Below are 26,735 nucleotides of genomic sequence, written 5' to 3' on the forward strand. Positions count from 1 at the left end.
CCCAGAGCCGGGTTAGCAGAAGGGGGCCAGGCTCGGCCTGCGGGGGTGAGGGTCCAGACAGCCCGCGGTGTCTGCGCGCGTGGCGCGCGGGGGCGGTCGCGGGCCGCGGGGGGAGCGCGGAGGAGGCGTGTCCTCCGGCCCCGCCCCGCCCCGCCCCGCCCCCGCCTCCCTCTAGCCCCGGCCGCCGCCGGCTTTCGCTTTCAGTCGGCGGCGCGGGAGCGCAGCGGAGAGCGAGACGAGGCCCGCGGGAGCCAGGGCGCCGGCCCGCCGATCCCCGCCCGCGCTCGGCCACCCGTCCCCATGGCATCCGCCGCCCTCTGGACCGCGCTGGCCGTCGGACTGCAGCTCTGGGCCGCGGGCCACGCCGTGCCCACTCAGGTGGGTGCCTCGCGCGGCTAACGGGGAGCGCCCGCTCCGCACGCCCACCGGCCTGGCGCGCACCCCGGGGCCCCGGTGCGCCCCGGCCGCGCCAGGGAGCGGCCGGGGTCGGCACATTCGCGCCAGGGCGTGTGGGGATCCCAACGAAATCCCCGCCGGACCCTGGACCTCAACGCCCTTACCCCTGCGACTGCCAAGCCTTCCTTCCCGTGGCCGGAGGGGGTGGTCTGTACCGGAGCGCTGGGCACCCTCTTCACATGACTTCCTCCTCCTCGGGGCTATGGTTTTCCTTTTTCTTAGAAATAGAAGGGCTGCTGGTCCGTAAGAACCAGCAGTAAGTGCCTAATAAAGACACAGTGGGACTGTGGGCTGTGTACCCTGGCCTTTGCCCAGACCCCTTTCCCGGGGGCCACCTGTGTGTCCAGCGGCCATTTCAGAGCCTCTTGTACATAGTGTAGGCTCCAGGGTCATGGGGAGGAGACAGTGTCTTCAGGCCTCCCCCGGCCGACCTCCCCTGAGGGCCTGTGTCTGAGCTCTGGGGACAAATGGGCCTGTGTCTGAGCTCTGGGGACAGATGAGGTGAGGTGGTAGCACTTGTGGGTGCTTCTCGGGGCAGACTGGTCTCTAAGGGGCTCCAGGAAGAAAGGAGAGCGCCAAGCCCCCAGAGCTGTTATTTCATACTAACGGCACCCGCCAGAGAAGCAAGGTAGAGCGATTGCTTGTCTTCTGCCTTTTTTTTTGGTTGACCCTATGGTCTGCCAAGGTAAGGGACCCCATTTTACAGAGAAGGAAAACAGAGGCTCAGAGAACTCATATTTCATGGAGGGAGCACGGGCGTACACTTGCTTCAAAGGGGGCATCTCTTCCCGTCGGCCACGGCTGGGGAGGAGGCGTGCCTTCCTCCTTCACGATTCTACTCTGATAGATGCCTGTGTGGACATCTTGACCTGGGCAGAAGCTGGTAGGAGCCACTGGCTCACATAGAAATGTGAGGTGACTCAGTGGCCAAGGCCGAAGACATCTTTCGAGTCCAGTTCCTGAGGGCAGAGTATGAAGGTTGTTGGACCAGAGTGACTCACCAGCAGCGGGTGCCAGGGTGGGTGGGTCCTGGGTGCCCCAGAGGTTGTCCTGGAAACGAAGGTGGTCCTGGGTCAGGAGAGGCCCAGTTCTGAGAACTGAGTGTGGGTGTCACTGGCTGTGGTCCCCAGCCTGACTGCAGGGCCTCGGGTGTCATCCTGCTCTGGTAGCATGCACGTCCCTGAGGGAGGCTGCACAGGGCTTCTCTGCGGCATCCGGGACATCAGCCCTGAGTCGCAGAGTTGTCTGAGGGGTTTCCCTTGCATCTGTCACTTCCCTCCCCTCTCGACCAGCTCCCGTGTCATCTCAGGTCCCCTCCTTCTGGGACTGTCTCCACAGCCTCCTAGGAGGTCGTCCGGCCTCTGCGCCCTCTCCCACTGATCCTCCTTGGCAGCACCGCTGGGGGACCTTCTTCAAGGGGGAGCATTTCTCGCCCTGCCTGAGGAGCCTCCTGTGGCTTCCAGTGGCTGAGGCAGAAACTCCCCCAGGGATCCCAGGCCAGAGTGAGTGAGGCGTTTGAGTCCTTGCTGCCACCTCTGTGTATCTGTACCCAACACCGTGGGAAACACACGTACCCTGAGCCGTCCCCTTTCTATGGTACACCCCTGACCCCCCATCCTTCAGGGCCTTTTGCAAATGCTACACCCTGCAGGAAAGACGTTCTTCTTCCAGTTGAAGAACCCTCGTCCCTCTCAAGGACAGACCGCATTCTGCTTTTAATCTGGTTGTGTCTTGTTACCGCAATAGATGGAAAGTTCCCTGAGGGTAGGGTCCGTGGGGTCCTCTTTCTTATTATTACCAGCACAATAGCTCCAGGCACTGTGCAAGGACTTTACTACGGAATCTGGCCGGAGCCGGGGGTGAGGGGGGGTTGGGGGGGGGTGGGAGGGGTGTGAATACATACCTGCCTGATTCCGAAGCTCCTTGCACTGTACCCTCTGCGCACCCTCATCCCTGCTCTGGCCCCTGGCTGGTTCCCTCACACAGGGCGAGTGCTCAGCAATGTTGGCTGTAATTAGGTCAAGCCCCAGGCCATCTGAACCAGGTGCGGGTCCAGCAGACTCTCTGGGTCATCAGGGCTCTAGGTGCCTTTAAACGCTGTATTTGCCCGTTGGCGTAGAAGGAATCATTAGTTCATCTAGTCATTCATTCAGTGGGCAAATAAATGCCAGTAACGCTGGCAGGACAGGGGAGTGCTTGATGCCCTGTGATGGGGGTGGGCAGGGCCCAGCAGTCTGGCGGTTTGTTGTTGCTAGGGAAGCGGCTAAGGGGTCTCGACCTGCTGACCTGTGTACTTAGCCCTGGAAACCTTTGAGGCAGAGGGGCTGCTGTTGCCTCCTCGGTATCCAGGGGCCTGGGGCCAGCTCAGAATAGGGGAGAGGTTGGCCATTGGAGTGGACATGAGTGATCCAGGGTATCTGCTGTCCAGGGATGTCCCTTTGCCTCCTGCCTCATAGCTCAGAGGGGAACTCGTGTGCTGACTGAGGATGTGGCCTGGTGGTCGGGCACTCCGTCAGGGAGCAGTGGCCAGGTGGTCCGGTGCCTTGATGCAGGGCCATTTACTCATTCATTTCCCCGACATTTATGGATACCTGCTCAAGGGACTCCAAGAGGACCATGACCTGGCTCCCGCCATCCGGGAGCCACACTGCCAGTGTGGGCTCTGCCCCGAACTGCTCTTGTCCCCTCAGCCCCATTACCGAGCCTCTGTTTTCCCACGTATGGATGTGGAAAGAATTCCCACCTTGCCAAGTGGCTGTGAAAGGTGTGGGAGCAGACAAGGCTGAGAACCTGCCGGGCTTTCTGTGTCAGAGAGTGGCCCTCACTCTCATCCTGGGGCCTGGCCCCGTGGGTCCTGGCGTGCTGTCCCTCCCAGGCAGGGCCGGGAGACCTTTTATGGCCCTGGCCATCCAGTGCTTCCTGAAGGAGTAGCAGGAAGGCCGTGTGCCAACTGTTGCATGCGTGTGTGCCTGTGCGCGCGCGCGTGTGGATGTGTGTGCACGTGTCATATTCAGCTCTGCATACCAACTCAGCTCTCAGTTTGATGCCACGCAGGCTGCTTCTCTGCTCCTCGGACGTGCCCGCTTCAGGGCCGACAGCCCCTGGTCTCATTGCCTCGCTCCCCTCCGCTCAGACGAAGTCTTCTCAGAGGGGCGTCCTCTGCCTGTCCTGCCTCTGAAAGCTGCTGCCACGGCCTCTCGCTCCCTGAGCGGCTTTGTTTTCCTCTGGAGCACTTGTGACCTGTTATCTCTTTCACTTCGATGGTGTCCTCCCGGTAGGATGTACACTTGGCAAGGGCAGGGACTGGTTGACTGCTGCAGACTCATAGCCTAGCACAGGGCGTCTCGTTCTCAGCACTCTCGGTGCGCGGGCCACGCGGTCGTTGTGGGCACAGCCCTGCACATCTTAGGGTATTTAGCAGCATCCCTGGCCTCTACCCACTAGATGCTAGTGGCAGCCTCCCTTCAGTTGTGACAGTTAAAAGTGTCTCCAGATATCACTAAATGTCCCCTGGGGGAAATTTCCCCTAGTCGAGAAGCACTAGCCTAAAACAATGCCTGACATGTAGTAGGTATGCAAAAAATACTGAGTAAATGTCCAAAAGTATTCATCTGACCTTTATAGTGACCCCGTTTTACGGATGAGACAGATGAGTTTGAAAAGCCTGTGGTGACGGGGCTGGGTTCCAATCTGCCTCCCTCTCTCTGGGCGCGTGTTTTTCCTGCAGCTAGGGGTGCTCTCCCCGAAGTGCTTGGCCCTTCACATCCTTACCCCCTGCTTCGTGATGGGGCCACCCACTGGCAGTGACTCAGGGCCCCAGGAGGCATGTGACTTGCCCGGAAGCAGGCAGGGAGGGAAGCTGGGGCTGAGGGTAGGGAGAGGAGTGTCCCCGGAGAAACGGGAACAAAGTGGAGATGCTCTGCCTGGTTCCGGATTGGTGACTTAGGGGAAGGGCTCGGGCTCAGAATCATACAGACCTCAGCACAAATCCTGTTTTGCTGTTTACAGGCTGGGTGACCTTGGCAGGTCTTTCTATGTCCGTGTTCTCATCTGTGAAATGGGAATGATCCCCACCTCACTGGCTGGTTGTCAGGGTTCCAAGTACTGTAGAGGCCGTGCAGCCCCCTGGCGGGCTGTGTGAGCATCTGTGGCTTTGCAGGGCCTGAGCTGACGCGAGGTCCTGAGACAGTACTTGGGCTGAGGCAGGGACCACTGTAAAATCAGAATCTGTCTCTGTGCCACCGAGCCCTGAGGCGTGGTGGCAGACCGCCAGTGGCCCAGAGCTCCTGCCCAATCCCTGAGATTAATTTCCCTCCTGCCAGATGCTCCCTCGCTGGGCCTCTCACGCCACCTGCCCAACTGTCTGGCCTTAGAACCCGGGCATGCGGCAAAGGCTGTGGGTCCAGAAATTGTTACCCTGCCCCTCCGCACTCCTTTCCGTGGACGTCGTTCGAGGTGAGCGAGGGGTACAGGGGGCACAGTGTAGTGGAATCTCATGATCTCTGCGTGAAGGGGCTGCAGGAGCCCTCGGCTTCCCTGCCGGCGCAACAGGCACTGCCAACTCCAGGCCGTCTGTCTCTAAAATCTCATCCGTTGCTCGCCTCTGTGATGCTCAAGGTTCTGTTTATGTGTAGCCCTGAGGGGAAAGCCTCGTGCAGCGCTTCCGAGGTCCTGCTGTTCGTTCCCCAGCCTCCTAACGTCCGAGACAGCAGGGCTCCGAGGCAGGAGCATTGGCCCCGAGAGAGTTGAGAGTCGGGAGACCAGTCCGAGCACGGTCGCTGGGTGCTGTGCGACTTTAAACATCCCTATCTGTGAAACCCAACGGCACGGGCCCCAGTGCGCTCCAGGGACGACGGGGGAAGTGTCCGCTCTGCATGTGCTTGACGGAGGCCACAGCCTGGGGGACGAGGGGGCCCGGAAGGTGCCCCACAAGGCGAGCCCGGCGCTCCCCACCGTTAGCTCTTGTGTTTCCTCACCTCTCTCCGTGCCGACTTCAGTCCTGCTTCTTTGGCTGGGATGGTTTCCTGGACCCGTCATGCCTGTGGCATTGAGAACTCCTGGCTGCCCATCAGCTGGCCTCAGGCAGAGCAGGATTGTGAGTTTCCGCCGCCCCGCCCCTGAGGGCCTGGCTGGCACCTTGGGAGCCTCAGACTGTGGGCCTGCCGTACGGAACCCACACGTTCAACGGCGCCCTGAGTGGGGGGACAGTTTCCTTGAAGAAGCCCTTTGTCGCCAGTGATGGGCACGTAGCCCTGTCCTGGTTCCGAGGCCTGCGGGCTTCATTCACGGCCCGGGGCTTTGGGCAGTCGTCCGCCTCGGCCGAGCTGTTGACTGCAGGGCGAGGACTCTGCAGCTCAGGACCCACCCCACTGGGCCCACGTCGTTTTTCCACTGTGGCGTGTTGTGAGGTCACCAGTGGTGGCGACACCACTGTGGTTTGGGGTGCGCGCCTTGGGAGGAGGAAGTGTCTGTTCGCTGACTGGGGTCTGGAAGAGCAGGTTTCCTTCTGCCCCGAGTGTGAGCAATGCCGGGGGGAGCCCGGTGCCGGGGGCAGCTGTCCAGGGGGCCCCAGCGTCCAGCTCTGGTCTCGCGTCTGCCGTACTTTCCTGTCGACTGTGACACACGACCCGCCGTTCTGAGCCTCCATGCCATCTTAGCCCAGGAGCGGGGGGTGGACAGGCTCCATCCCGGGTGTTGCCTGTGGAGGTTTGCGATCACTAGGCTGTTGTCACGGCTAGAACGAGCCGTCAGCTCCTTCACGCAGGTGTGCGTCCCAGGCCCGGGCGGGCCAGCCGCCCTCGGGCTTTTGGCAGCAGACACAAGTGGACACACCTGGGGAAGTTGGCAGTGTGGCATGACTTCAAGGGCCGCGGGGCGCTGCGTCCTCCAGAGGTCAGCGAACCCTCCCTCCGTCCCCGGCTTCGGAGCTGGGGCTTGGGGTTGACCCAGCCCCTCTGACCAGAGACAGGGCAGAAATCCCCCGGGGTTTTTGTTTTGCTCTGCCCTCCAGACAGGGCTCTTGCCCACCCGTCTGTTTCAGTCTGAGCTTGGCCTGCAGTGGGTATGGCTGATGCTTCCGCGGCTTCGGGGAATTGAGTGGGCCAGAGGGCGAGGGCGAGTGGGGAGGGATTTGGAGGCCGGGGGGCAGGCCGTCTCCCTGGCCGTTTGTGGGAGGCCTTCTCAGATGGCTGTCAGGAGAGGCGCCAGAGGCTGCGAAGTGACTGGAGCGCAGGGCTGGGAGCCGCGGGTCCGAGGCTCAGCTCTGGCTCAGCCTGCAGGTCACTCTCCTCCTCCACCGCGAACCTCAGCTGCCCCCATGGGCAGCTGAGATCTGCGAGATCTGCGAGCACCTCGCTTTGCAGTCATTTGTCCCCAAATGTTCTGCTGGGGGAGGTGGCGAGGGGAGTCGGTGGCTTCGGATGGGGGTGGCGGGGGGGTGGAGTGCAGCTCTGACCTGCACGTGGCTCCTGCCCAGAAGGCCCAGGTCTGGACTTGACAGTGAGTCTCTAGGGAAGGGCTCCCAGCACTTACTTAGTGGGACTCCTGCCAGCATCCTGGGCACCCCTGCCTGACCTTCCTCCTGCTGACCCCGCAGCTTGGCTTCTGCCTGCCACTCGCAGAGGCTCCAACGTGCCCCTGGCGAGCCCGTTACCTGCTGCTCCAGTTTCCTGCTCTGGATTCCTGCTCCTTCCTGTCCCATGCTCCCAGCAGTCTCGTGCACCCTCCCCAGCCTCATGTCATGCTCTCCCCTCCCTCCTCCTCCCTCTGTGCCCCCCCCCACACGCACGCACGCACCCCTTGGCTTCACTCTCTTCCTGGCCTGACTCCTTGGTCACTGCCCTCTTTTCTTGTCACCACCTGGCCCCCCCTCTGGGACCTCTTCCCACAGCCCCACACAGGGGTCTTTCTGAAGGCTGAGCCTTGAGGGTGGGCAGGGTTGGGGTCAGTGGATCCTGGGAGGAGGACGTGGAGGCAGGAGTAGCTGGGGTCAATGGCTAGGCCGTCCTAGCTGCAGCAAAAGGCTTGTTGGGGAAAATGATGACGCACAAGGCTCTAAGCCGTTTGGGGCCAGTTGATGGGAATAGTAATCACGCATTGTACTGAAGAGCCGTGCCGACTGTGAGTTTTGGAGTGCTTACTCAACACCGCGCGCGTGTTATCTGGACCCTCACACCAGCCCCATGGGATCTGTGCTGTTACCAGTTCCATTCTGCAGATGGAAAAAGACTGAGGTGTATTAATCTTGTTTAGTTAAAAAAGCTCCTCCGACGCTGCCCACCCGTAAGAGGGGCGTCCGGACTCCGCGTTAGGCGTCTTCACTCCACAGCCCATGCTTCCGGCTGCCGCACGCGCCGCCTGTCTGGAGCTGAGGCGGTGGGAAGCTCCTGATGGTTTTTGAGCAAGAAAGTGATCAGGACAGAGTGTATTAGGCAGAACACTGGCTTCAGTGGGGAGGACAGACTCTTGCAGTAGCTTGGGCGAGAGCTCCGGGCTGGGGGGGTAGCGGTGGAACAGGAAGGAAGGGTTGACGGCTTTGAGGAGGAGAAGGAGGCCTGCAGCCTGGACGGAAGACCTGGGGTGGGGACGGAGGTACTCAGAAGATATAGAGGTGCTGACCCTCTCCTCCCCATCCTGCTGCGTGAGGCCCTTGTGGCCTCAGTCCTGCCCCGGCCCGAGCCAAGTGATCCGATTCTGGTTAACGGCAGCCTTGTGTGTTCCCGGAACTCTTGTGGTCAGCCACAGGGTGAGCCTGGCTTTAGTCAGCCCGGCCACTGCTGGGCGGGCACGAGACCGGGCAGGGCTAGCCTGGGCACCTCAGGTGTGAGATGTGCTGTGACTGCATTGGCAAGAGGAGCAGGACCCCTGGGGACCTGACTCTGCTGTCAGAGCACCTGGGGACCCCCGATTTCCTCTCTGAGCTTTGGCTTTCCTCATTGGTAAGGTGGGGGTAAAAATGTCCCTCTCTGTCACTTTCCATTGGGGCTGGGATGCCGTGGGAAAGTGCAGTGAGCCGGGGGCGGGGACCGACATTCAGGGGGTGCTTTGTGGGTGCACTGCATGCACTGAGTGCCGTAGATCCTCACAGCCACCTGGGGCAGGGTACCATTACTGTCCCCATTTTATGGGAGAGGCAGTGGAGGCACAGAGTTTAAGCGATGTGCTCTGGCTCTCCGCTCAGAGACAGAACCAGGATTCCACCCCAGGCGGTCAGGCTCCAGAGCTCAGTGCTGAAAACACCACCCAGATGTATTGGTGGCCACAGCAGCTGCGAGGGGCTCTTATCTGAATGCTGCCTCCCAGTCTCCCCCCCCCCTCCGGCCCCGTGATGCCTCCCCCTCTCTTTATTAGCCCATTTCCTGCCCAGTTCTCATGCTAGCCCCAATTCATTTCAACTAATGGAAATTAAAATGTTTGCTTCTGTTCAACAGTTTAGCATCTGCTAGGTACCTGCTTCGGGCCATGCACTGGGCTGGGTGTAGGGCGATGAGTAATAAAAACCCTACAAGTAACGCTCAGCTCTTACTGCCGGCCAGCTCGGTGCTGAGCACTTGACACAAGACGACCCAGTGAATCATAACAGCCCTGTGTGGGGGTCCCCATTTTATGGATGACAAAGCTGAAGGTGGTGAATGGCACAGCTGGGAGCGCAACCTGGGTGTCTGGCTCAGCTCACACTCGTGTGTGTAGAGAGGGACATGGCCCCCGCCCTACTGGGGTGACGCAGGAAAACAATGAACCGAAGAGTGGTCTGGGCTGTACAGAGAGACACTCGGGGTGATCTTGGGACTCCCAGGAGGGACCTCTGACCCCATCTGGAGGCTCAGAGGTTTCCTTGAGGGCTTGGTGGAGAGAGAACGTTCCCGACAGAAGCCGGAGTTAGCCCTGCAAGGGGGCGGGACAGAGGGACAAGCAGGAGTAAAGGTGGAGAGGAGGGTGAGGAGCCGGGTGCTGGTCAGTATGGGAGGTGGTGATGGCGATGATGCAGGGCGAGGTGGGAGATGCTGGCAGGCGGGGCACTGAGGACCGAGAGCTCCGGCCTGGAGGCAGTGGGGCCCGTGGCAGCTTTTAGGCAGGGCCAGACTTGGATGCAGGAAGGCGGCTTCAGGCCCCTCTGGAAAGGCCGGGGACCACGGGTAAGGATGATGAGCTGGCAGGAGATGGCCAGGGTAGGGGATGTGGGAGCCTTGGGAGCCTGAGGAGGTGGCAGCGACAGGCCTTGGGAGAATGGAAGGGTTGTGGCATTCTCTGCAACCCGACTGAGGGTTCCCTGGGGGCAGGCACCACGCCCTGGAGTCTCTGTGTCTGGGCATTAGCAGAAAGCGGTGTGTTAAGTAAGTACCGGATACCAGCCCAGGCTTCCTGTCTGCCCCCGGCTCACTTCTAAGGCGGCATCACAGGGAGCAGGGCGGGGGTGGGATGTGTCACCCCTGTGCCACGGCCTGTGATGTGGCTGGTCCCTCCTGACGCAGATGCTGAACCTCTCCATGACGGCAGGGGAGCCTGGCCCTGGCGTCGTCACTGCGTCGTCCTGGCCTGATGTGGCTGCACCCCTTAGTGTGCGGGGCTCCCACAAACCCCCTAAGATGGAGGCCCCAGCGGCTCTGCCGCTTCCCACCACGCCTCGGGGCCCCGGGGACCTGCCATGCAAATGAAGTGGTTTCTCTATTGCTTGAAGGCAGTTTCCACCTGTGTAGGGGACCCTGGTTCTTGGGCAGACACCTCTGCCCCTCCCCACAGCTGCAGTGTCTGCCCCTGGGACCCTGGAGATCCAGGAGCCTGGGAGAGCCACTGACCCCACCCGCACCTTGCCCACGGCGTGTTCCCTGAGAGGACTCGCTCCCCAGCTGGGCCCCTCATCTGCAAAATGGTCACAGGGCATAAAATTGTCCGAGGACGCAGAGGCAGGTGTACCTGTGAGTAGCTCCCGTCTGCCGTTGGCCGGCCACGCGGACTCGGACACGATGTCGCAGCTCTGGAACCGTTTCCGTGTTTCTGAAAATGGGGTCGCACTGACCTCGCTGAGTGGGTACAGGGACAGAAGGGGGGAACGCACGCCTGCGAGCGCGCCCAGCACTGCGCGCGCAGCAGCCACTTCTTCGGGGTCTGGCCGGCTCCGAGCCTCTGAGCGAAGGCTGCATCTGAGAGGCGCGCCACTCCCCGAAGCCTGAAGCTTCTCCCTGTGGCGTCCTTCCCACCTTGTCCCCTCCCCGCTCTCAGCTGGCTGTCCTGGAATCTCTGCCCAGGGCGCTCCCTGGAGAGGCTAGGAGTGTGACCCCTCCCCATGGGTACCGGCGTCTAAAGGGAGTCTCCAGAAAACGAAAAAGCCTCGAAGATCCCAAAGATCCCGCGAATGGTGGCCAGGAAGGAACAGGGCACTTTAAATCTTAAGTACTTTCGGTGACACCGTCTTGATGGCGGTCACTTCTTCCTCCTTTCCCAGGCCTGCCCTTCTTTGTCTTCCTCTCATTGTCTATTTATAAATAGGAGAAGGGACTGCAGGCCCCCACCTTGGGGTACAGGCTGGGTCTTGCTCTGAGCAGGAAGTCAGCTGGTGCAGGATTGCCCAGTTCCCAAGAGACAGACTTCAGGATCAGAGACCTGCGTGGCATCTTCACGTGAACTGGTCTCCTCCAGCCCTCCTGCCGCTAGCTGTGGTTTCTGCTCCTCCAGGGTGAGGGTAGGGGCGGAGTCGGGAAGGGAGGGAGCAGCAGGCAGGAGAAGTCTTGCCTGACTCACCGAGTGAGCCTCACCCGGCGGGAGTCTGCTCTTGGCCGGCCTCTGAGGCCTGCATTGTTTCAGAGACTCACAGCCACGTTGCTGTTTCTTATCCTGGACACCGTGTCCTCTGGCCACTCACCTAGAGTCTTTATTTTGGGGTCCCGTCACTTGTCCAGCTGTTCCTCTTCCGTAAAACCCCTTTGAGACAACCTGGGCCACGACCCCAGGAGGCTCATATCCAGCCGATGAGAATCTCCCCCTCTCTGTGCTCCAATGACGCCCCCGCCCCACTGTCGTATACCTGGCCTGCCATGGTCTCCTGACTTTAGGCTTCTCAAGGAATTGGCGGGGGGCCAGCCTGTGGGTGACCCCATAACTCCAAGGGTCACAGGTCAACTTCCCCACCCTCGTCCCCTCCTTTGCAAGGCCCACACAGGCCATCTAGCACCTCACGAGGACCAGGCACCTTGCTGCCCAGGGTCTTGTCCTCACCTAGCCCGTTCTCAGCCCAGACCAGGGGGGGACGAGCCCAGTTATAATCTTCCTTCTGACACACGTCTATAGCTCGGGGCCTTTGCACACACTCAGGGTGCCGCCATGGGTCCCCAGGAGTCTGGGAGAAGATGGTGGACCCAAATGAACAAACACCCTCTGGCTTTGCTCCTACAAAAACCCCAGGGGGCGGCAGGGCAAGGCATTGCGTCGCCATTTTACAGGTGACAGTGTTGAGTCTAGGAGAGAATAAATGATGTCCTCAAGTCCCCTCGCACCAGCATATGCTCCTGGATACTTCACCTGAGTCTGATGTTTCTCCTCTGAGGCATGCACGTGACTAGGGGGACAGACGTGTCTGGCGGCTTTCCTCCCAGACTGCTCTCACCCCGCAAGAGGGGATGAGGGGCAGAGGCTGAGGCATGGAAGCCCCACCCCACACCCACTGTCAGCCTTGGCTTGCACCCCCAGCCCCCACCTCCCAGCTCATTCAGTTTTTCCACCTCTCATGTGGGTGGGTGGCCCACATGAGGTCTCGGGAGGGGCTGAGCTTTTTGACACCCATCTTTAAGAAGCCAGAGCTGGAGGACTGGTCAAGATGGCTTAGGCAGGGGTCGTGGACCAGTACCGGTCCATGTTCTGTTAAGAACTGGGCCTCACAGTAGGAGGTGAGCAGCAGGCAAGCTAAGCTTTGTCTGTATCTGCAGCCGCTCCCCATCGCCAGCATCACCACCTCAGCTCCACCTCACATCATCAGGCATTAGATTCTCTCAGGAGCAGCGGTGCCTGGTGCCACAAAGGTTGGGGACCGCTGGCGTAGAGGGTAGAGGCTTTGTACATCTCTTGTGACCACACAAAAATGCGACAAAGCCTGGGACCAATAGCAAGTAGAATGACTTGGGGTCTGGATGAACAGAATCCCTACAACTAGGGAGAGAAAAGAGAAATCACCTTGGAACGGTAGGAGGGGGCGGAGACGCAAGGCTGCCTGATCCCGCACAGGCCGAGACGCAGTGGCCACAGCAACTGCAGCCGGCAGGTGCAGATGTTCCTCTTAAAGGGACCCCTCCCAGCTTGTCGTGGTGACAGACTCGCTCTCTCTGAGTTCCGGCACTGAGGCGGTTGCTCAGGAGGCGCCAGGGACATACGAGGGCATGCTGCGTAGTCAGGCTTTGGGGCGAGGGTCGGAGTGGGGGCTTTCTCCCAGACAGAAGTGCCGGCGGTATCCATGGTTCCTTGGTTGAGCCCTCCCCACTCCCAGGGTGCAGACGCAGGCACTGCCGTAGCTGAGACATCATCGAACTGGACAACAGAGGTTGCTCTGCCCACAGGATTCCCCGAACCTCTGCCGCTCCCAACTTGCGGCCCCACCCCAGCCATATCCAGTGGTGTTCTTGGAGTGCCCTATGCCTCTTACTGAGCAGCTCCAAGCCCTGCACTGGCAGCAACTGGCCTTGGTTTCTGGCATGGCCTCTTGAGGAATCTATAAGTGCAGCACAGGTGGTGGCCATGGGTGGATTGCTTGCTGACTCTTACCAGGTGGTCCTGGAGGGGCACGGGCTGGGGCTAAACCTGGCCTGCAGCTGGAGCCCTCTCAAGACTGTGCCATGGGGCCCCACAGAACACCTGCTACACAACGCCGCGCTACTAAGACCGCGAGACTTAGGAGATTTACCAAGTACATAGAAAGAAACAAGGAACGGAAGCCAAAATGGGGAGACAAAGAAGCATGTCCCAAATGAAAGGAAAAAAAAAACAGAGTTCCAGAAAAAGATCTAAACAAAGCGGAGTCCAGCAATCTGCCAGGTGCAGAGTTTAAAACACTGGTCACAAGGATGCTCAAGAAACTTAGGGGAAGAGTAAATGAACGCAGAACTTAAACAATGAGATAAAAAACATAAAAACAGAGATGGAAACTATAAAAGGAAACCAGTCAGAAATGAAGACTGCAGAATCTGAGATGATTAATACATTAGGGGGAGTCAACAGAGTGGATAAACGGAGGCTCGAATTACTGATAGAGGATGGGGTAGCAGACGACACCCACTCAGAATAGCAGCAAGGAAAAAGGATGCGAAAAATGAAGATACTCTAAAGAGCATCTGGGACAACATCAAGCATAACGACATTCACATCACAGGGGTACCAGAAGAAGAAGAGAGAACAAGAAATGAAAAACCTGTTTGAAGAAATAATGATGGAAAGCGTCGCTAACCTGGTGAAGAAAATAGACCTACAAGCCCAGGAAACTCAGAAAGTCCCAAAAAAGATGAGCCCAAAGAAATCCACGCTAAGATCCATCATAATTAAAAGGCCAAATGTTAAAGACAAAGAGAATCTTAAAAGCAGCAAGAGAAAAGCAGTTAGTCACCTACAAGCCAGCTCCTATAAGACTGGCAGCTGATTTCTCAAAAGAAACTATGCTGGACAGGATGAAGACCCAGGATCTACAACTAAGAATACTTTATCCAGCAAAGCTATCATTTAGAGTTGAAGGACAGATAAAGAGCTTCCCAGACAAAAATAAGCTAAAGGAATTAATCACCACCAAGTCAGTATTACAGGGCATGTTGGAGGGACTTCTTTAATAAGAAGAAAAATTATGTATCAAAAATATGAATGAAGAATAATAGCATAAGTACATATCTATCAACAAGCACGTCAAATGAAAAGGAATTAAGTGCTCTAATCAAAAGATGAGGCGGCCGAGTGGATAAGAAAACAAGACCCCTACATATGTTGCCTGTGAGAGACTCACTTCAGATTAAAAGACACAGACTAAAAGTACGGGGATGGAAAAGGATGTTGGACGATGGACCTAGAGGGTATTGTGCTGGATGGAGTAAGTCAGAGAAAGACAAATGCCACGTGATCCCACATATATGTGGAATCTGAAGAACAAAATAAACAAAAAAGCAGGAACAAACTCATAGGTACAGGGAACATTTTCAGGGTTACTCGATTGGAAGGAGGATCAGGGAGTTGGTGGAAAAGGGGGAAGGGATTAAGAAGTACAGATGGTAGTTACAAAATAGTCATGGTGACATACAGTGTAGCATAAGGAATATAGTCAATAATATAATAAATTCGTACGGGGCAGAGGGGTACTAGATTTATTGTGGTGAGCACTTAAAAAATATTAGAAAAACACAGGTTAAAATATTCTATATAAAATTATCTCTGCTATTTAAAATAAAAACACTGGAAAGGCCAAAAAAAAAAATAAATAAACTCAAAAAACAAAAAGTCGCTGCCAAAGCCGGAAAAGGCTTAGAGCACCATCCAGGCCCCCACCACAGTTTCGCAGATGAGGAAACTGAGGCACAGAGAAGCCAGAGGGAGTGCCTGAGTGGTGGGAGGGAAGACCTTGGGGGTGGGCCTGGAGGGTTGAAGTCTACTCTTTCTGGGGTTCGGGGAGACACAGGCGTCACCTTGATGCTGGGGCACAGCCGGGCCGGGTGAGGCGGCCTCGTGGTGGAGGCTCAGTGTTCTGAGTGAGTGGGGACAGTCGCGGTACCGACCTCCCGACCTCCCGGTTGGGATAAAGACTCACAAGGCGATGCTTGTAAACGACCCTGCAGGGCGCCCGGCTGGCTTGGAGCACACTCCGAGGACAAGAGGACAAGGCGCTGCGCTGTGTTTTGTCTCCTGGCTCCCTCGCAGACACCCTGGCCTCCCTGGGGCGCCCGGGACACGCCGAGCACTTCCTCCCTTTGCTCCTGACACCACCTTGCTCTTTCTTTTTCGCTGGGCCCCCACTGTCACCTCACATTTTTCTTCTGCGTGTGACTGAGTCTCCCCCACAGGACAGGGACTTGGATGCGTTTGAGACGGTCTGCCCAGCAGGGGCTCAGAATGTTGAATGAATGAAGAAATGAATGAACATTTCCACCTTCGCCCCCTGAATCTCTCCACTATTAAATGATCAGCGGGGCCAACCCTCAGTGTTCACAGACTCCTACCTTTGAGCTTTTGCTGCCCCTGCTCCTTCCTGCCCAGGAGCTGCCAGCCAGAGGATGGGCCCTGTTAGGAGCCTGGGGACCCAGGCAGTTCTGGGAAGAGCTGAGTCTTAGATGCTGAATGGCACTGCCCGCTGCGGAAGAGCGGCTCATTATGAGGTTCCTGGTGGTCTCCTGGCATTCCAGGTCAGAGCTGAGGTCACAGGCTGTTGGCCCGAGGCCAAGAGGGGTCCCCAGCATAGTATGCGTGTGTGTGTGTGTGTGTGTGTGTGTGTATGTGTGTGTAAGAGAGAGAGCCTGAGTGAGAGAGAGCATGTGTGTCCATGTGAGCCAGTGCCTTAGTTCCTGCTTGGCACAGAAGTGGATAAATGAGGGCTTGACATGGCAGTGACTCAGAGGGGAGATCCTGGGAGCTGGCTCCTTCGGCTGCCCTGCGGAGGGAGCCAACGATTTCTCCAGTGGGGCCAGGGCAAGTCACATCCCTGCTCCGCCCTCTCCTTGCACGATGAACTCAGACAAGCGACTTGGTCTCCCTGAGCTGTGAAATGGGCACAAGCCCGCTTGGTTTGGGGGGCTGAAGTGGGATTCTGTAAAGTGCCCTCAACCTTGCCTGGCACCTAGTAGGAACTTAACGAATGTCCCATTATGTTCCTTCCTCCCTGAAGAGCTGCAGCTGAACCTGGAGGAGTGATGAGGTCACGTGGTGGGAGGGGGTGCTGAGTTTCTGGGGGCCGCTTGGGGTCCTGGGCCTGGGTCAAGGGGGAGGGAGAGCCGAGAGAAGGGAGGTAACTTTGGGGGCAGGAAGGAGGACAGCTCTTCTGGTGGAGCCTTGAGCACGTCCTGTCACCTCTCTGAGCATCTCTGAAGTGTTGGTGAGGAGCCTCTATGAGACTGGATCAAGCTCGCACAGCCGCCCCAGGGCGTGGTGGGTGCTGGGTGCACATGAGCCGCTCCTGACTGCAGGCGTCTCCCATGATAGGAAGACGAGGCCCATGTGGAGGAGAGGAAATGGGGCCACAGACCTCGACTGGAAGCATCTCTGAGGCCCGCCCGCGGTGGGTGAGGGGTGGGCCCTGAGGGCCTCCTTGTGCACTGTCTTCCATCAGCCTGCCACCAGAGCCTTTGGGAGACCAGGAGGGGAGTGGCTTTGCTTCTTTCTGTTTCTATTTCCTCCTTCGTGAAATAGGCACAATCAGACCTGCCTCATAAATTGGGTGTTAGATGGTCTTTCCTCTCTCCCTCCCTCTCTTTCTTCCTTCTCTCCCTGCTTCCTTTCACTTATCTATCTACCCACCTATCTACCTGTTTGTCTATTTTTCTATCCATCCATCCATCATCCACCTATCTTACTACCTACCGTCTCCAGCCGCATTTGCCCGCCTGTTACAAACGGGTGGCTAACGCTCCTCAGTGATTTCCCAGTTTTCTCCTGGGGACCCTGGTTTGTAAGCTCGGGTCTCCTAAACATGCTGAGTGAATCAACTTCTATCCGATGTAGTTCCTCATTTAAAAATGTCAGTCATCGCTCTCTGTGGTTGGGTGGGTGGTGCGTGCATCTGAGCCTCCCCCACACCAGCCAAAGGAATTGGAAGCTTCTGCAGCCCCATGTTTCCCAGAGGCTGCTGGCCATGTGCTGGGGACCTCCAGGAACTCGCAGCCTGTGTGGCCCCTGTGGTGACCTGAGGCCCAGCTCCCAGCGCTGTGCATCTGCCGGGCCTCTGCTCTGGATCAGAGAGCCCTGCAGTGGCGGGAGTGACCTTTTGTCCCGCTCAGCTGAGGGGCTTTCTGTTCCTCATTGTTTAGCCATGACAGGGCTGGTTTTTTTTAAATTTTTTTTTTTTTCTGTCCAAGAGGATAAACAGGCCTAGAAATTGCTCAAGGGAGGGCTGACCCGCACCTCGGAGCAGCAGGAGGAAGTGAAGGGAAGGGCTTCAGAGCAAGATGCACAGGGAGAGACCCTGAGGGGAGGCTTCGGAAAGGCGGAAAGGCCCCGGGCAGTGGCCTGGGGGCCGTGGGGGTCCAGCTCTGGCCTTTGTCCAGGAACCCTTGGCCTGCGGGTGAAGAGAGAACAAACTTGGCCAAGACAATGCCCTTTCCCATCAGGCCTTTGGGCCCTGACAGGAAATCCTCCCCCAGCCGGGCAGGACCTCCTCTGCTGCCCTCCAGGGACTGTCCTGGGAGGCCAGGGTCTCTCTCCCCTCTCACCGGGAGCCCCCCTGGCCCTGTGGCTCTCAGGCCCCATGTAAGTGAGGGGCTCCCCTGATTACTGTGAGGGCACTTGCGGGGAAGCGGGGCATGAGGTGACCTGTGCCGGCCACCCTGCGTGACCCCTCCCTGTCCTCTGGCATGCTGTCGGGGGGTGGGAACGCGGGGCGGAGGCAGCATCAGAGTGGGGAGGCACAGCCTCACTTCCCTTGGGGAAGCCACATGGTGGCAGCCTGCAGGGAAGGCCCATTTTGGGGGCCTTGGGGGGATAGTCGGGTCCTCCCCTACAGTGCCTGTGAAGGAAGACGCAGAAGGTACACTTTCTCGGGAGCCCTGCTGCACCTGTCATCCAGGCACCTGGTAGCCTGCTCCGGGACCAGACTGGGGTGGAGTGCAGGTGCCGTGTGCACGCGTGTGCCGTGTGCACGCGTGTGCAGCCATGGGCACGCGAGCTTATCGTCCAGGCCGGAATTCCAGTTACATTGTTAGACTCTTAGGTTATGCGGAAAGGATCTCACCTCCCTTGCCATCCCCCCGCATCTCTCCAGTGCCCTCACTGGACCTGGCTTCCTGGGGTTTGGCCCTGGGCTTGCGCTGGGAATGAACAAAGGGCTCAGGGGTGGCCAGCATGGTGCGTGCTCCATGGTTGCGCCTCATGGCCCTGGTGCAGGGGCGGAGCCCTCCAAGAAATGACACTGTCGTGAAGGCCACTGGATTAGCGACCTCTGAGTACCTAGACATGCCAGGCCCTGGGGCAATAAAGCACGATCCCCAGCCCACAGCCTCAGGGGGTGCCCATCTTTGGGGGGCGGGGCACAGCCCTCTGTGCTGGAAGCTGTGAGGGAGGAGGGTCAGGATTCAGGGCACTAGTGATTATTCAGGGAGGGGTGTGGGCAGGAAAGCCTTCAGGGGCGGGTGCTGTCAGAAGGAACTTATGGAGTTTTGTCACAGGAAGCAGGGGTCGGACCTAGGTGGGGGAGGCAGCTTGGGCAAGATTATGGGGACAAGAAGATCCCCAGAGCGCCCTGCAGCAGGAAACTCTGGCCCTTGGGGGTTGTCGTGACACCAGGGTGGCTCTGGGGCTGCCTGCCAGGCCGGGCGGGAAGGCAGCTGGGTTTTTCTGTGGGCCGGTTCTCAGGGCAGAGGCCAGCCAAGGGCCCAGCTGCCTCAGGCTCCAGCGGTCACAACTCCCAGGTGGTGGGCGGGGGCGGGAGTGGCCGGAGGGAGGAGCGGGGTGAGCTCGAACTCTACCACAGCTTCCTTCCCTCCGGAAGGCTGGAGGTCATTCTCAGGCAACACCCGTGGCTGCTGGGGGGGTGGGTGTCCTGCTGGTATAGGGGATCTGGACACCTGGCACCGTCAGTGCTCAAGAAATGGTCAGCGGTTGCCACCGTCATCAACAAATACTTACCTCACGAGCGCCATCTCTGGCGTGGGCCTCATGTTGGAGGCTGAGGGTCTAGAGACGACGAGGCCGTCATTTCTGCCGTGTGCATCGCAGACGTGTGTGCGCGTGTGCACGCTCGCACAGGCACCCGCACAAGACGGGAGGACGCGTTGGTCTCCCGTTTCAGCACATTGAGATGATTGTTAGGAGGGGCCGCGTCCAACTGTCAGAGGTCAGAGGAGAAGGGGCCCGAATCAGCCCCGGGGGAGTCAGGGAGCCAGGCCCACCCTCTGGCCAGCGGGCTCAGCGCGTGTGCTGCACTGAGGGAGGGAGACGGGAGGTAAAAGGAGGGGGGGGGGCGCTTCCTTCTAATCCCTCCGCCTCTCCCTGCAAAGGGAGAAGTCCCCCCCCCCCACCCCCCCACCCCCGTCAGTGGATAGAGCCCCACCCAGCAGGGGGAGAGCCAGACACCTGCAGGACGTGGGATGGGATCTGGGTATCGGGCCTGGCAGAACCCACAGGTGGCCAAGCTGACGACTGTCCTTCCTTTCTCCTTCCAGGTCGCAGTCATGCCCTATGCCCTGGAGCCTGGAAGTGCGTGCCAGATGGGAGACTACTATGACAAGAGGGCCCAGATGTGCTGCAACATGTGTCCTCCTGGTGAGGGACAGCCACCGCGCCGGACCCTCAGACTGGCTGGGTCCCTGGGGGCTGACGCCGCGCAGGGAGTGTGCGTGCAAGGGCGGGGGAGGCAGGTCATGGTCCTGGATTCTTCCCAAACTCCTCCAGTTCTCCGAGTTGGCCCCAGGCGCCCTCTTGCTTCTGGGCCTTTGTACATGCTGTTTCTCTTCCGTACTCTCTCTCTCTGAAACTCTTATGTATCCTTTAGCCCCGGGCTTGGCTGCCCGCTCCTCCAGAAGCCTGCCCGTACTGCCCGGCCAGATCTGGTCCCTCCCTGGACCTCCCAGGGGTCTCCATTGTCCCTCACAGCAGCGGCTCTTTTCGCCCGGTACTGTCACAGCCTGGCTCGTCTTTTGTCACCACCACTGTGCATTCCTCCAGGACAGGGACTGGGCTTCTTCTCCTCTGCAGCCCCAGCACCTGGCACCATGCCTGGCACTTAGTAGATGCTCAGTACACATCGGACTGAATCAGTGAATGCTCACCCATTTCACAGATGGCGGGCTCGAGGACCAGCCCCATTCAGAAGAGCCAGGTGGCGCAACTCCTGGTGTCGTCCATCCGTTCATTCATTCATTCATTCATTCATACAGTCATTCCTATAACATTGATAAAGTGCCTACTGAGTGTCAGGCACTGTTCTAAGTGCTGGGAGTACAGCAGAGGGCAGGGCAGACAGAATCCTCGCCCTCATGGTTTTTGCGTTCTAGTAGAGGCACAGAGAAAGACACCACCAGCAGAAATAGATGTGTGGTCGTATCGGAGAATAAGCGCTTGAAGAAAACAAGGCAGGGTGAGGCAGATGGAGACGGATGCAGTGGGATGTGTTTTATACGCAGTGGTCAGAGGAGGCCACTCTGAGGAGCTGGCACTTGGGCAGAGACGTGCAGGAGGCGAGGGAGTGAGTCATGCACATGCGAAGGGAACAGCATGGCCAGCAGGAGCCACAGCAAGTGCAAAGGCTCCGAGGAGCCTGTTTGGTGAATGTGAGGAATAACAAGGCGAGCGTGTGGGAAGGAGTTGAGTAAGTAAGTAGGCAGGGGCCGTGGTAAGGAGTTTAGATTTTATTCCCCAGGATCCATTGGAAAGCCTTGGGTCCTTAGCCTGAGGTGTGGGCAGGTACATTTCTACCTGTCACTTTCCACAGCCATTTTAAGAGACTTCCAGAGAAGCGACTCTTTAGTCTATTAACCGGCAGGGGCTTTGTAAGGCGTTACTAGATGAGCACAGCAGTGAATGATATGGCAGCATCGGGCTCAAGGCTCAGAAGAGAAACTCCTTCAAGGTTTGCCTTGATGTCCTCCCATCCCTGGCATGCCTTCCCTTCAGGCCGTGATAGGAAACTATACTACATTTCTATTTCCTTTCCCCGCCTCTAGTTTATGCTCTCAGGGGGAGAATTTTAGCTACACATAAAGAAGAAAGGAGCTGGCAAACCAGTTCTTACAAAAATGTGACTGACTAACAACAAGCACTTCCAATGGTGGAATTCCAGGCATCTGAAAAGAGGCAGGGGGAGATGGGGAGCTATTTCACGAGCAGCGGGGTTTCAGTGATAAGGGCGACAGCCGGCGCATGCTAGACGTGAGATGTGAAGGAGTGGGAACCCCGCCAAAGAGCCTTTGAAGCTAGGCTACCGAGTTCTGGGGTTCCGGGCAACGGTGCATGAGGCCAGGATCTGGGCAGAAGCCCCGCCCCACTGAGACCTCCGACCCTTGCTTTCTCAGGCTACCACGTACAGTCGTTCTGCAACAAGACCTCAAATACGGTGTGCTCCCCCTGCGAGGACAGCACGTACACCCAGGTCAAGAACTGGGTCCGTGAGTGCTTGAGCTGTGGCTCCCGCTGCAGCTCCGGTGAGTGTGCCCCGCGAGGGGTGGTCCCCAGCTTCCTGGCCTGGCCCCTGCGCGCTCCAGCCCCTTTAGCTGACAGCTGGCTGGGATTACCCCAGGCTTGTCGTTCCCATGCCATGGAGCATCAGGTTGCACCGGCTTTTCAATGGCATTTTTATCCTGCGCCTCACTGAATCCTCTTCCAGAGCCACATAGGACAAGCAGGCCAAGAGCGTGGTGGGGGAACTGTGCCCATTTTAGAGCTGAGGAAGTGGTACCTTGGAGAGCAGGCATGGTCGCTCATGCTACTGTGTGGCCATGGAACTCTGTGGCCAGTGTGCTCTTTGCCCCATGCCGGGGAGACGTGGGGCCAGCGGCCTGGTGGCAATCAGAGCTCTCTGTGGGTGGGGAGCGGGCTGGGAGGGCAGAGTGGCGTGGCCGTGGGCAGGGCCAGCGGAGGCGGGAATGACCCCGGGCTGCCTTGCTGCTCCTCTAGACCAGATGGAGACTCAAGCCTGCACCCGGACGCAGAACCGCATATGCACCTGCAGGCCAGGCTGGTACTGCACCCTGAAACGGCAGGAGGGGTGCCGGCTGTGCCTGCCACTGAGCAAGTGCCACCCCGGCTCCGGCGTGGCCAGACCAGGTATGGGACCGGGGCCGGCAGGCCTTGGGGACTCCCTTGGGACTCTCCTTCATGGGCATTGGCTCTTCAGCCCAGGCCAAGAACATTGTCAGTGGTAGCCCAGTGCCCGCTACCCATGGATCCACCCGTCCCCCATTCATTCTTTCTTCCAGCACACCTGATTAGGCACCTGCTGTGTGCTAGGCCCTGGGGAATCCAGAGATGGCTCAGTTAAGCCCTGAGCTACTGGACAATCAGGTGTTGCTACAGGAAGATGAACCCAGGTGGCTCTGGAGACCAGGAGGAAATCACTAGAATTAGTTAAAAGACAAACTGCTCAGCTGTGTGTGTGTGTGTGTGTGTGTGTGTGTGTGTGTGTGTGTGTTTTAAGGGGCAGAGGGCAGGCAGAGGTCCGTGGGTCCCTCAGACTGCCCCTCAGGCTCCAGTGCCAAGGCCTACCCGTGGATCTGGGCCCTGGAGTTGACTCTACATATTAAACATCTGAGTTGGTGACAGATTCTGATTTTCCCTTGAAGCTACTCCGACGTCAGATGTGGTGTGCGCTCCCTGTGCCCCGGGGACATTCTCTGACACGACGTCATCCACAGATACTTGCAGGCCCCACCGGAGGTGAGTGTCTGAGTCCTTTGGTCCTGGAGGAGCAGGGAGGGACTGTCCCTGGGCGATGGTGGGGTCCAGAGCTATGCCACGGTGCCCGAAACCCCCCCATTCACCTCCTTGCCAAGCCCTGTTCGATGCCAGGATGGGTTTATCTGACAGGGGCAGGGTCCCAGGACAGAGCACACACAGTAATCAGTAGCCTTACCCCGGAAGTCAAGGCTGAGTGGGGAGCATGAGACAGGAAGGGGCAGCCCCGAAAGTGGGCATGGTACATGGACTCACTCCCCCATCATCCCGGCTCCCACGAGTGAGCCCGGCTACCCCGAGCCTTTCTGTCCTCTGTTGACCGCTGACCGAGCCTCCTCTCTGCCCAGCTGTAGCTCCGTGGCCATCCCCGGCAACGCAAGCATGGATGTGGTCTGTGCATCTGTGCTCCCTACCCCGAGAGTGGACCCAGGCTTACCCCTCCGGACCCAGCCAGTGTCCACGAGATCCCAACGCGTGGAGTCAACTCCGGGCCCCGGCACAGCTCCAGGCACCACTGTCCTGTCCCCCATGGTCCCAAGCTCCCCGATCGAAGGACTCAGCACAGGGAACATCTCTCTTCCAATTGGTAAGTCAAAGGGGGCCCATTCATCCTTCCTCCCTTCTCCCTTCTGGCTCAGAGACAGACTTAGAGCCCTCTGTGGTGGTGAGACTTGTCTTCTTCCAAGAGCGGATGGATGCTGTCACTAAGAACCCTTGGGTGAAGAGAGGAGTGGGGCCAATGTTTATCTCAAAGTGGATATGGTCTCCTGGTGGCCGGTTCTGATGAACCCCTAGGTTGTAAAGACAGTGGGGCTGGGCCAGGTCACCTTGTGGGCTTCCTCGGTGGGGTTAGAACTACACATCAGGCCAGAAATCTCGGACCGTGGCCCTCGGGCTGAATATGGCCGACAGACATGTTTTGTTTGGCACAGTTTTCTGTTCGTTTGCTTCGTAATTGAATTTGAGACCTCTGGACTGGGCTCGCCCCTCCTGAGACAACCCCAGACATCTTTGGTCACTGACTAATCTGCTGGGTCCTAAGGATCACATTCGAGTTTGCCTTTTGCAATTGTTTTGAGCTTCATTTTCCCTTCCAGGACTGATCGTGGGTGTGACAGCCTTGGGACTGCTGATCATAGGGCTGGTGAACTGTTTCATCATGACCCAGAAGAAAAGTAAGTTTCTGTTTCTTCTTTCCTTCATTCATTTGTTCATGCATCCGTTTGTTCAGGAAGTTTTTCTGGGGTGCTTTCTATGGGTCCAGCGCTGGGCACAGCTTTATATGGGATATGGTAGTCTCAGTTTTATAGGAGTTTAGAACCTGGGGCAGAAGACGCTCCCACGGACTTATCTAATGACAGCAAGCACTGTCGGGGCTGTCCAGGGAGCAGGAGTCCAGGATTCTTGTCTGGGAATCCTGGGGGATTCAGGCCTCATGGAGCAGGTGACGTTTGAGCTGGGTAGGATTTTTGATGCGAGCTAAGCCGAGGGCATGGCATGAGCGAGGGCGGGGAACCGGAAGATCGTTGGGGGTGGTGGAGGGGAGTGGAACGATGTCAGCCAGCGAGAGGGTTGGGTGTGGGGTCTTCGTGGGCCTTGTCTGGTAGGTAATTGGTGCCCCCAGGGCCGGGCCTCCTCCTGTGGGTTCTGCTTGGGCTGATGCTGCCTTCTTAGAACGGATGCGGCCTGAGGAACTCACCCTCCCTGACTTGTCCCCTCTCTCCTTTTTGCAGAGAATCCCTTCTGCCTGCAAGGAGAAGCCAAGGTGGTGAGTGCCCCCACCCCCGCCCCGCCTTCCCCTCCCGCTCCCCTGCTCGCCTCCTCCGTGGCTCAGGTTGTCCCTCAGGAAGCAGCACGTTCTGTAGGTCGGTCTGTGCAGTGTCAGGCGACGGGCAGAGCCCCAGGACGCTGCAGAAAGGCCAGCCGGCATCTGTCCTCGGGGCTCAGGCAGCTCCTCCGTGGGCTCATACGGGAGACTGAGTGTGAAATGCCGCATCAGGCAGGGGGCAGGCGGGTCAATGGTGTCAGTGGCGAGCGCGAGGTCATGGACCTCTGTTCGGACCTGGGGCAGACGCGAAGTTGCCTGTGGTTCTGTTTCGTCACCATTAAACGGGACGGCGCTGCTTGTCCCGGCTTGCAGGGCTGTGCCGCCCACGCAGCCGGCCTCCGTCCTCGGCGGCTCCATGGTGCTCACGGAGCAGTGGTGTTCAAGCCGAGCGCTGGGGTGCCACGCAGAGCCCCGGGCGCCATCTCTGGGGTTCAGATGGAGGCTAGTGGGCTGGCCCCTGGGTCCTCCGACTTGAACCAAAGCAGCTGACCTTTGATCTTTTTTTTTTTTATAAAATAAGGTCCGTGGAGGACTTTTGTCAACAACCCGACACTGACATAGCATTTCCTCAGTTCTCCATTACGAAGGCATTTGGCTGCAAGTAACCAAAAACTCAGTGGGGGAGGGGGACCAGGGAGAGGCCGTGGCCGTGGCGTAAGCCAGTACTCGGTGGCTTCTGTCATGCTGCACCTCGGTAGGCAGGGTCGGGTTTTTACTCAGTTTCACAGACGAGGAAACAGAGGCCCGGGAGCTTCCTCCATGTCCCCCCTCCTGCTGGGGCAGCATGTTTCAGCCAAGGCACTGTTGGTATTTGAGGCCTGATAATTCTGTCGTGGGGGGCCGTCCTGTGCCTGGCAGGCTGTTAGCAACATTGCCGGCCTCTCCCCACTAGCTGCCAGCAGCACTGCCTCCCAGGAGTGACAACCAAAAACGTCTGCAGACTTTCCAAATGTCCCCCGGAGGTCAGAGTCACTCCCGCCTGAGAAGCGCCGTGCTAGGGGGAAGCTCAGCCCTGGGTGGCCCAGCGCCTGAGGTTCGTGCAGGGCTTTGAACTTGGTAGGGACCCAGGACCGATTTCATGTCGTGATTTTGCTGACAAGTAAAGAGGGACAGAGGGGGAACGTGGCATGTCCAGTGTCGCACAGCAGTATGTCTCCGGCCTCCCGGCGCAGCGCTCAGGGCCTGCCCTACCGTGTGTGAGCACTGGTGTGGGGGTTCGCACTGCTCCTCATTCCCCCCAGCGCACGAATGCCACTGCTTTCTCTCTCCGGCCCCGGTTCAGTGGTGCCGACAGCTGCTGCCCGGTGGTGGCACGCAGGGCGAGTGTGTCCTCCAGGCTCCGCGCCCGCAGCCCAGCTGCCACGTCCTCTTTCCCACCAAGGGGGTCCCGATGCGCAGCGCAGGGAAGGCGTCCCGGGTGTGCCCGGCAGCCTCCGCTGCTCCTTTCCCTCCGCTGAGTTTGCCGTTCACTGAGTGCGAGCCAAGTCCGCTATGTCCTGCGTGCGGCTGTTCGCAGAGACCAGCGTGTGCTGGGAGCTGGCCTTCTGGGCAGGGAGAAACACCCCAAACCCTGTTGGTCCTGTTAGCTCATTTCTGTGTTGTAAACACACCCATTATGGCCACTTTCAAGCTACCCAGGACTTAACTAAGTGGGAAGAAGCATGCGCAGGCCTGAGCTGGCCCCACGCGGCGCTGGCTGAGCCCCAGGCCTGTGCGGTGGCTGCAGCCTCTCCCATCCCTAGGAGTTACGTGGTACCATCACCCCCGTTTTACAGATGAAGAAACCGAGGCTCAGGGAAGTTCTGCTACCCATATAATGTCAGACCACTAGGTAAGGGGCAGAGCCCAGGTATGAGACTCAGTCCGGATCTGCAGGCTTTGCCAGGCCAGACATTAAAGGCTG

At 58.5% G+C, this 26,735-nt stretch overlaps 1 protein-coding gene across 1 annotated transcript in view; it reads left to right on the forward strand.

The window, feature by feature from the left end:
* Positions 1-219: 219 nt before the first annotated feature.
* TNFRSF1B (TNF receptor superfamily member 1B) overlaps positions 220-26,735 on the forward strand; it is a 35,586-nt gene continuing 9,070 nt past the window's right edge. The window contains exons 1-8 of the mRNA XM_016149445.2: positions 220-378; positions 19,779-19,878; positions 21,627-21,755; positions 22,228-22,377; positions 22,893-22,986; positions 23,352-23,590; positions 24,102-24,179; positions 24,738-24,772. Coding sequence (XP_016004931.2) covers positions 301-378; positions 19,779-19,878; positions 21,627-21,755; positions 22,228-22,377; positions 22,893-22,986; positions 23,352-23,590; positions 24,102-24,179; positions 24,738-24,772 — 903 coding nt within the window. The 5' untranslated portion in view covers positions 220-300. The remainder of the gene's footprint in view (positions 379-19,778; positions 19,879-21,626; positions 21,756-22,227; positions 22,378-22,892; positions 22,987-23,351; positions 23,591-24,101; positions 24,180-24,737; positions 24,773-26,735) is intronic.

Source organism: Rousettus aegyptiacus, unplaced genomic scaffold (genome assembly GCF_014176215.1).
Source record: "Rousettus aegyptiacus isolate mRouAeg1 unplaced genomic scaffold, mRouAeg1.p scaffold_m13_p_1, whole genome shotgun sequence".
In the NCBI taxonomy this organism is placed as follows: Eukaryota; Metazoa; Chordata; class Mammalia; order Chiroptera; family Pteropodidae; genus Rousettus; species Rousettus aegyptiacus.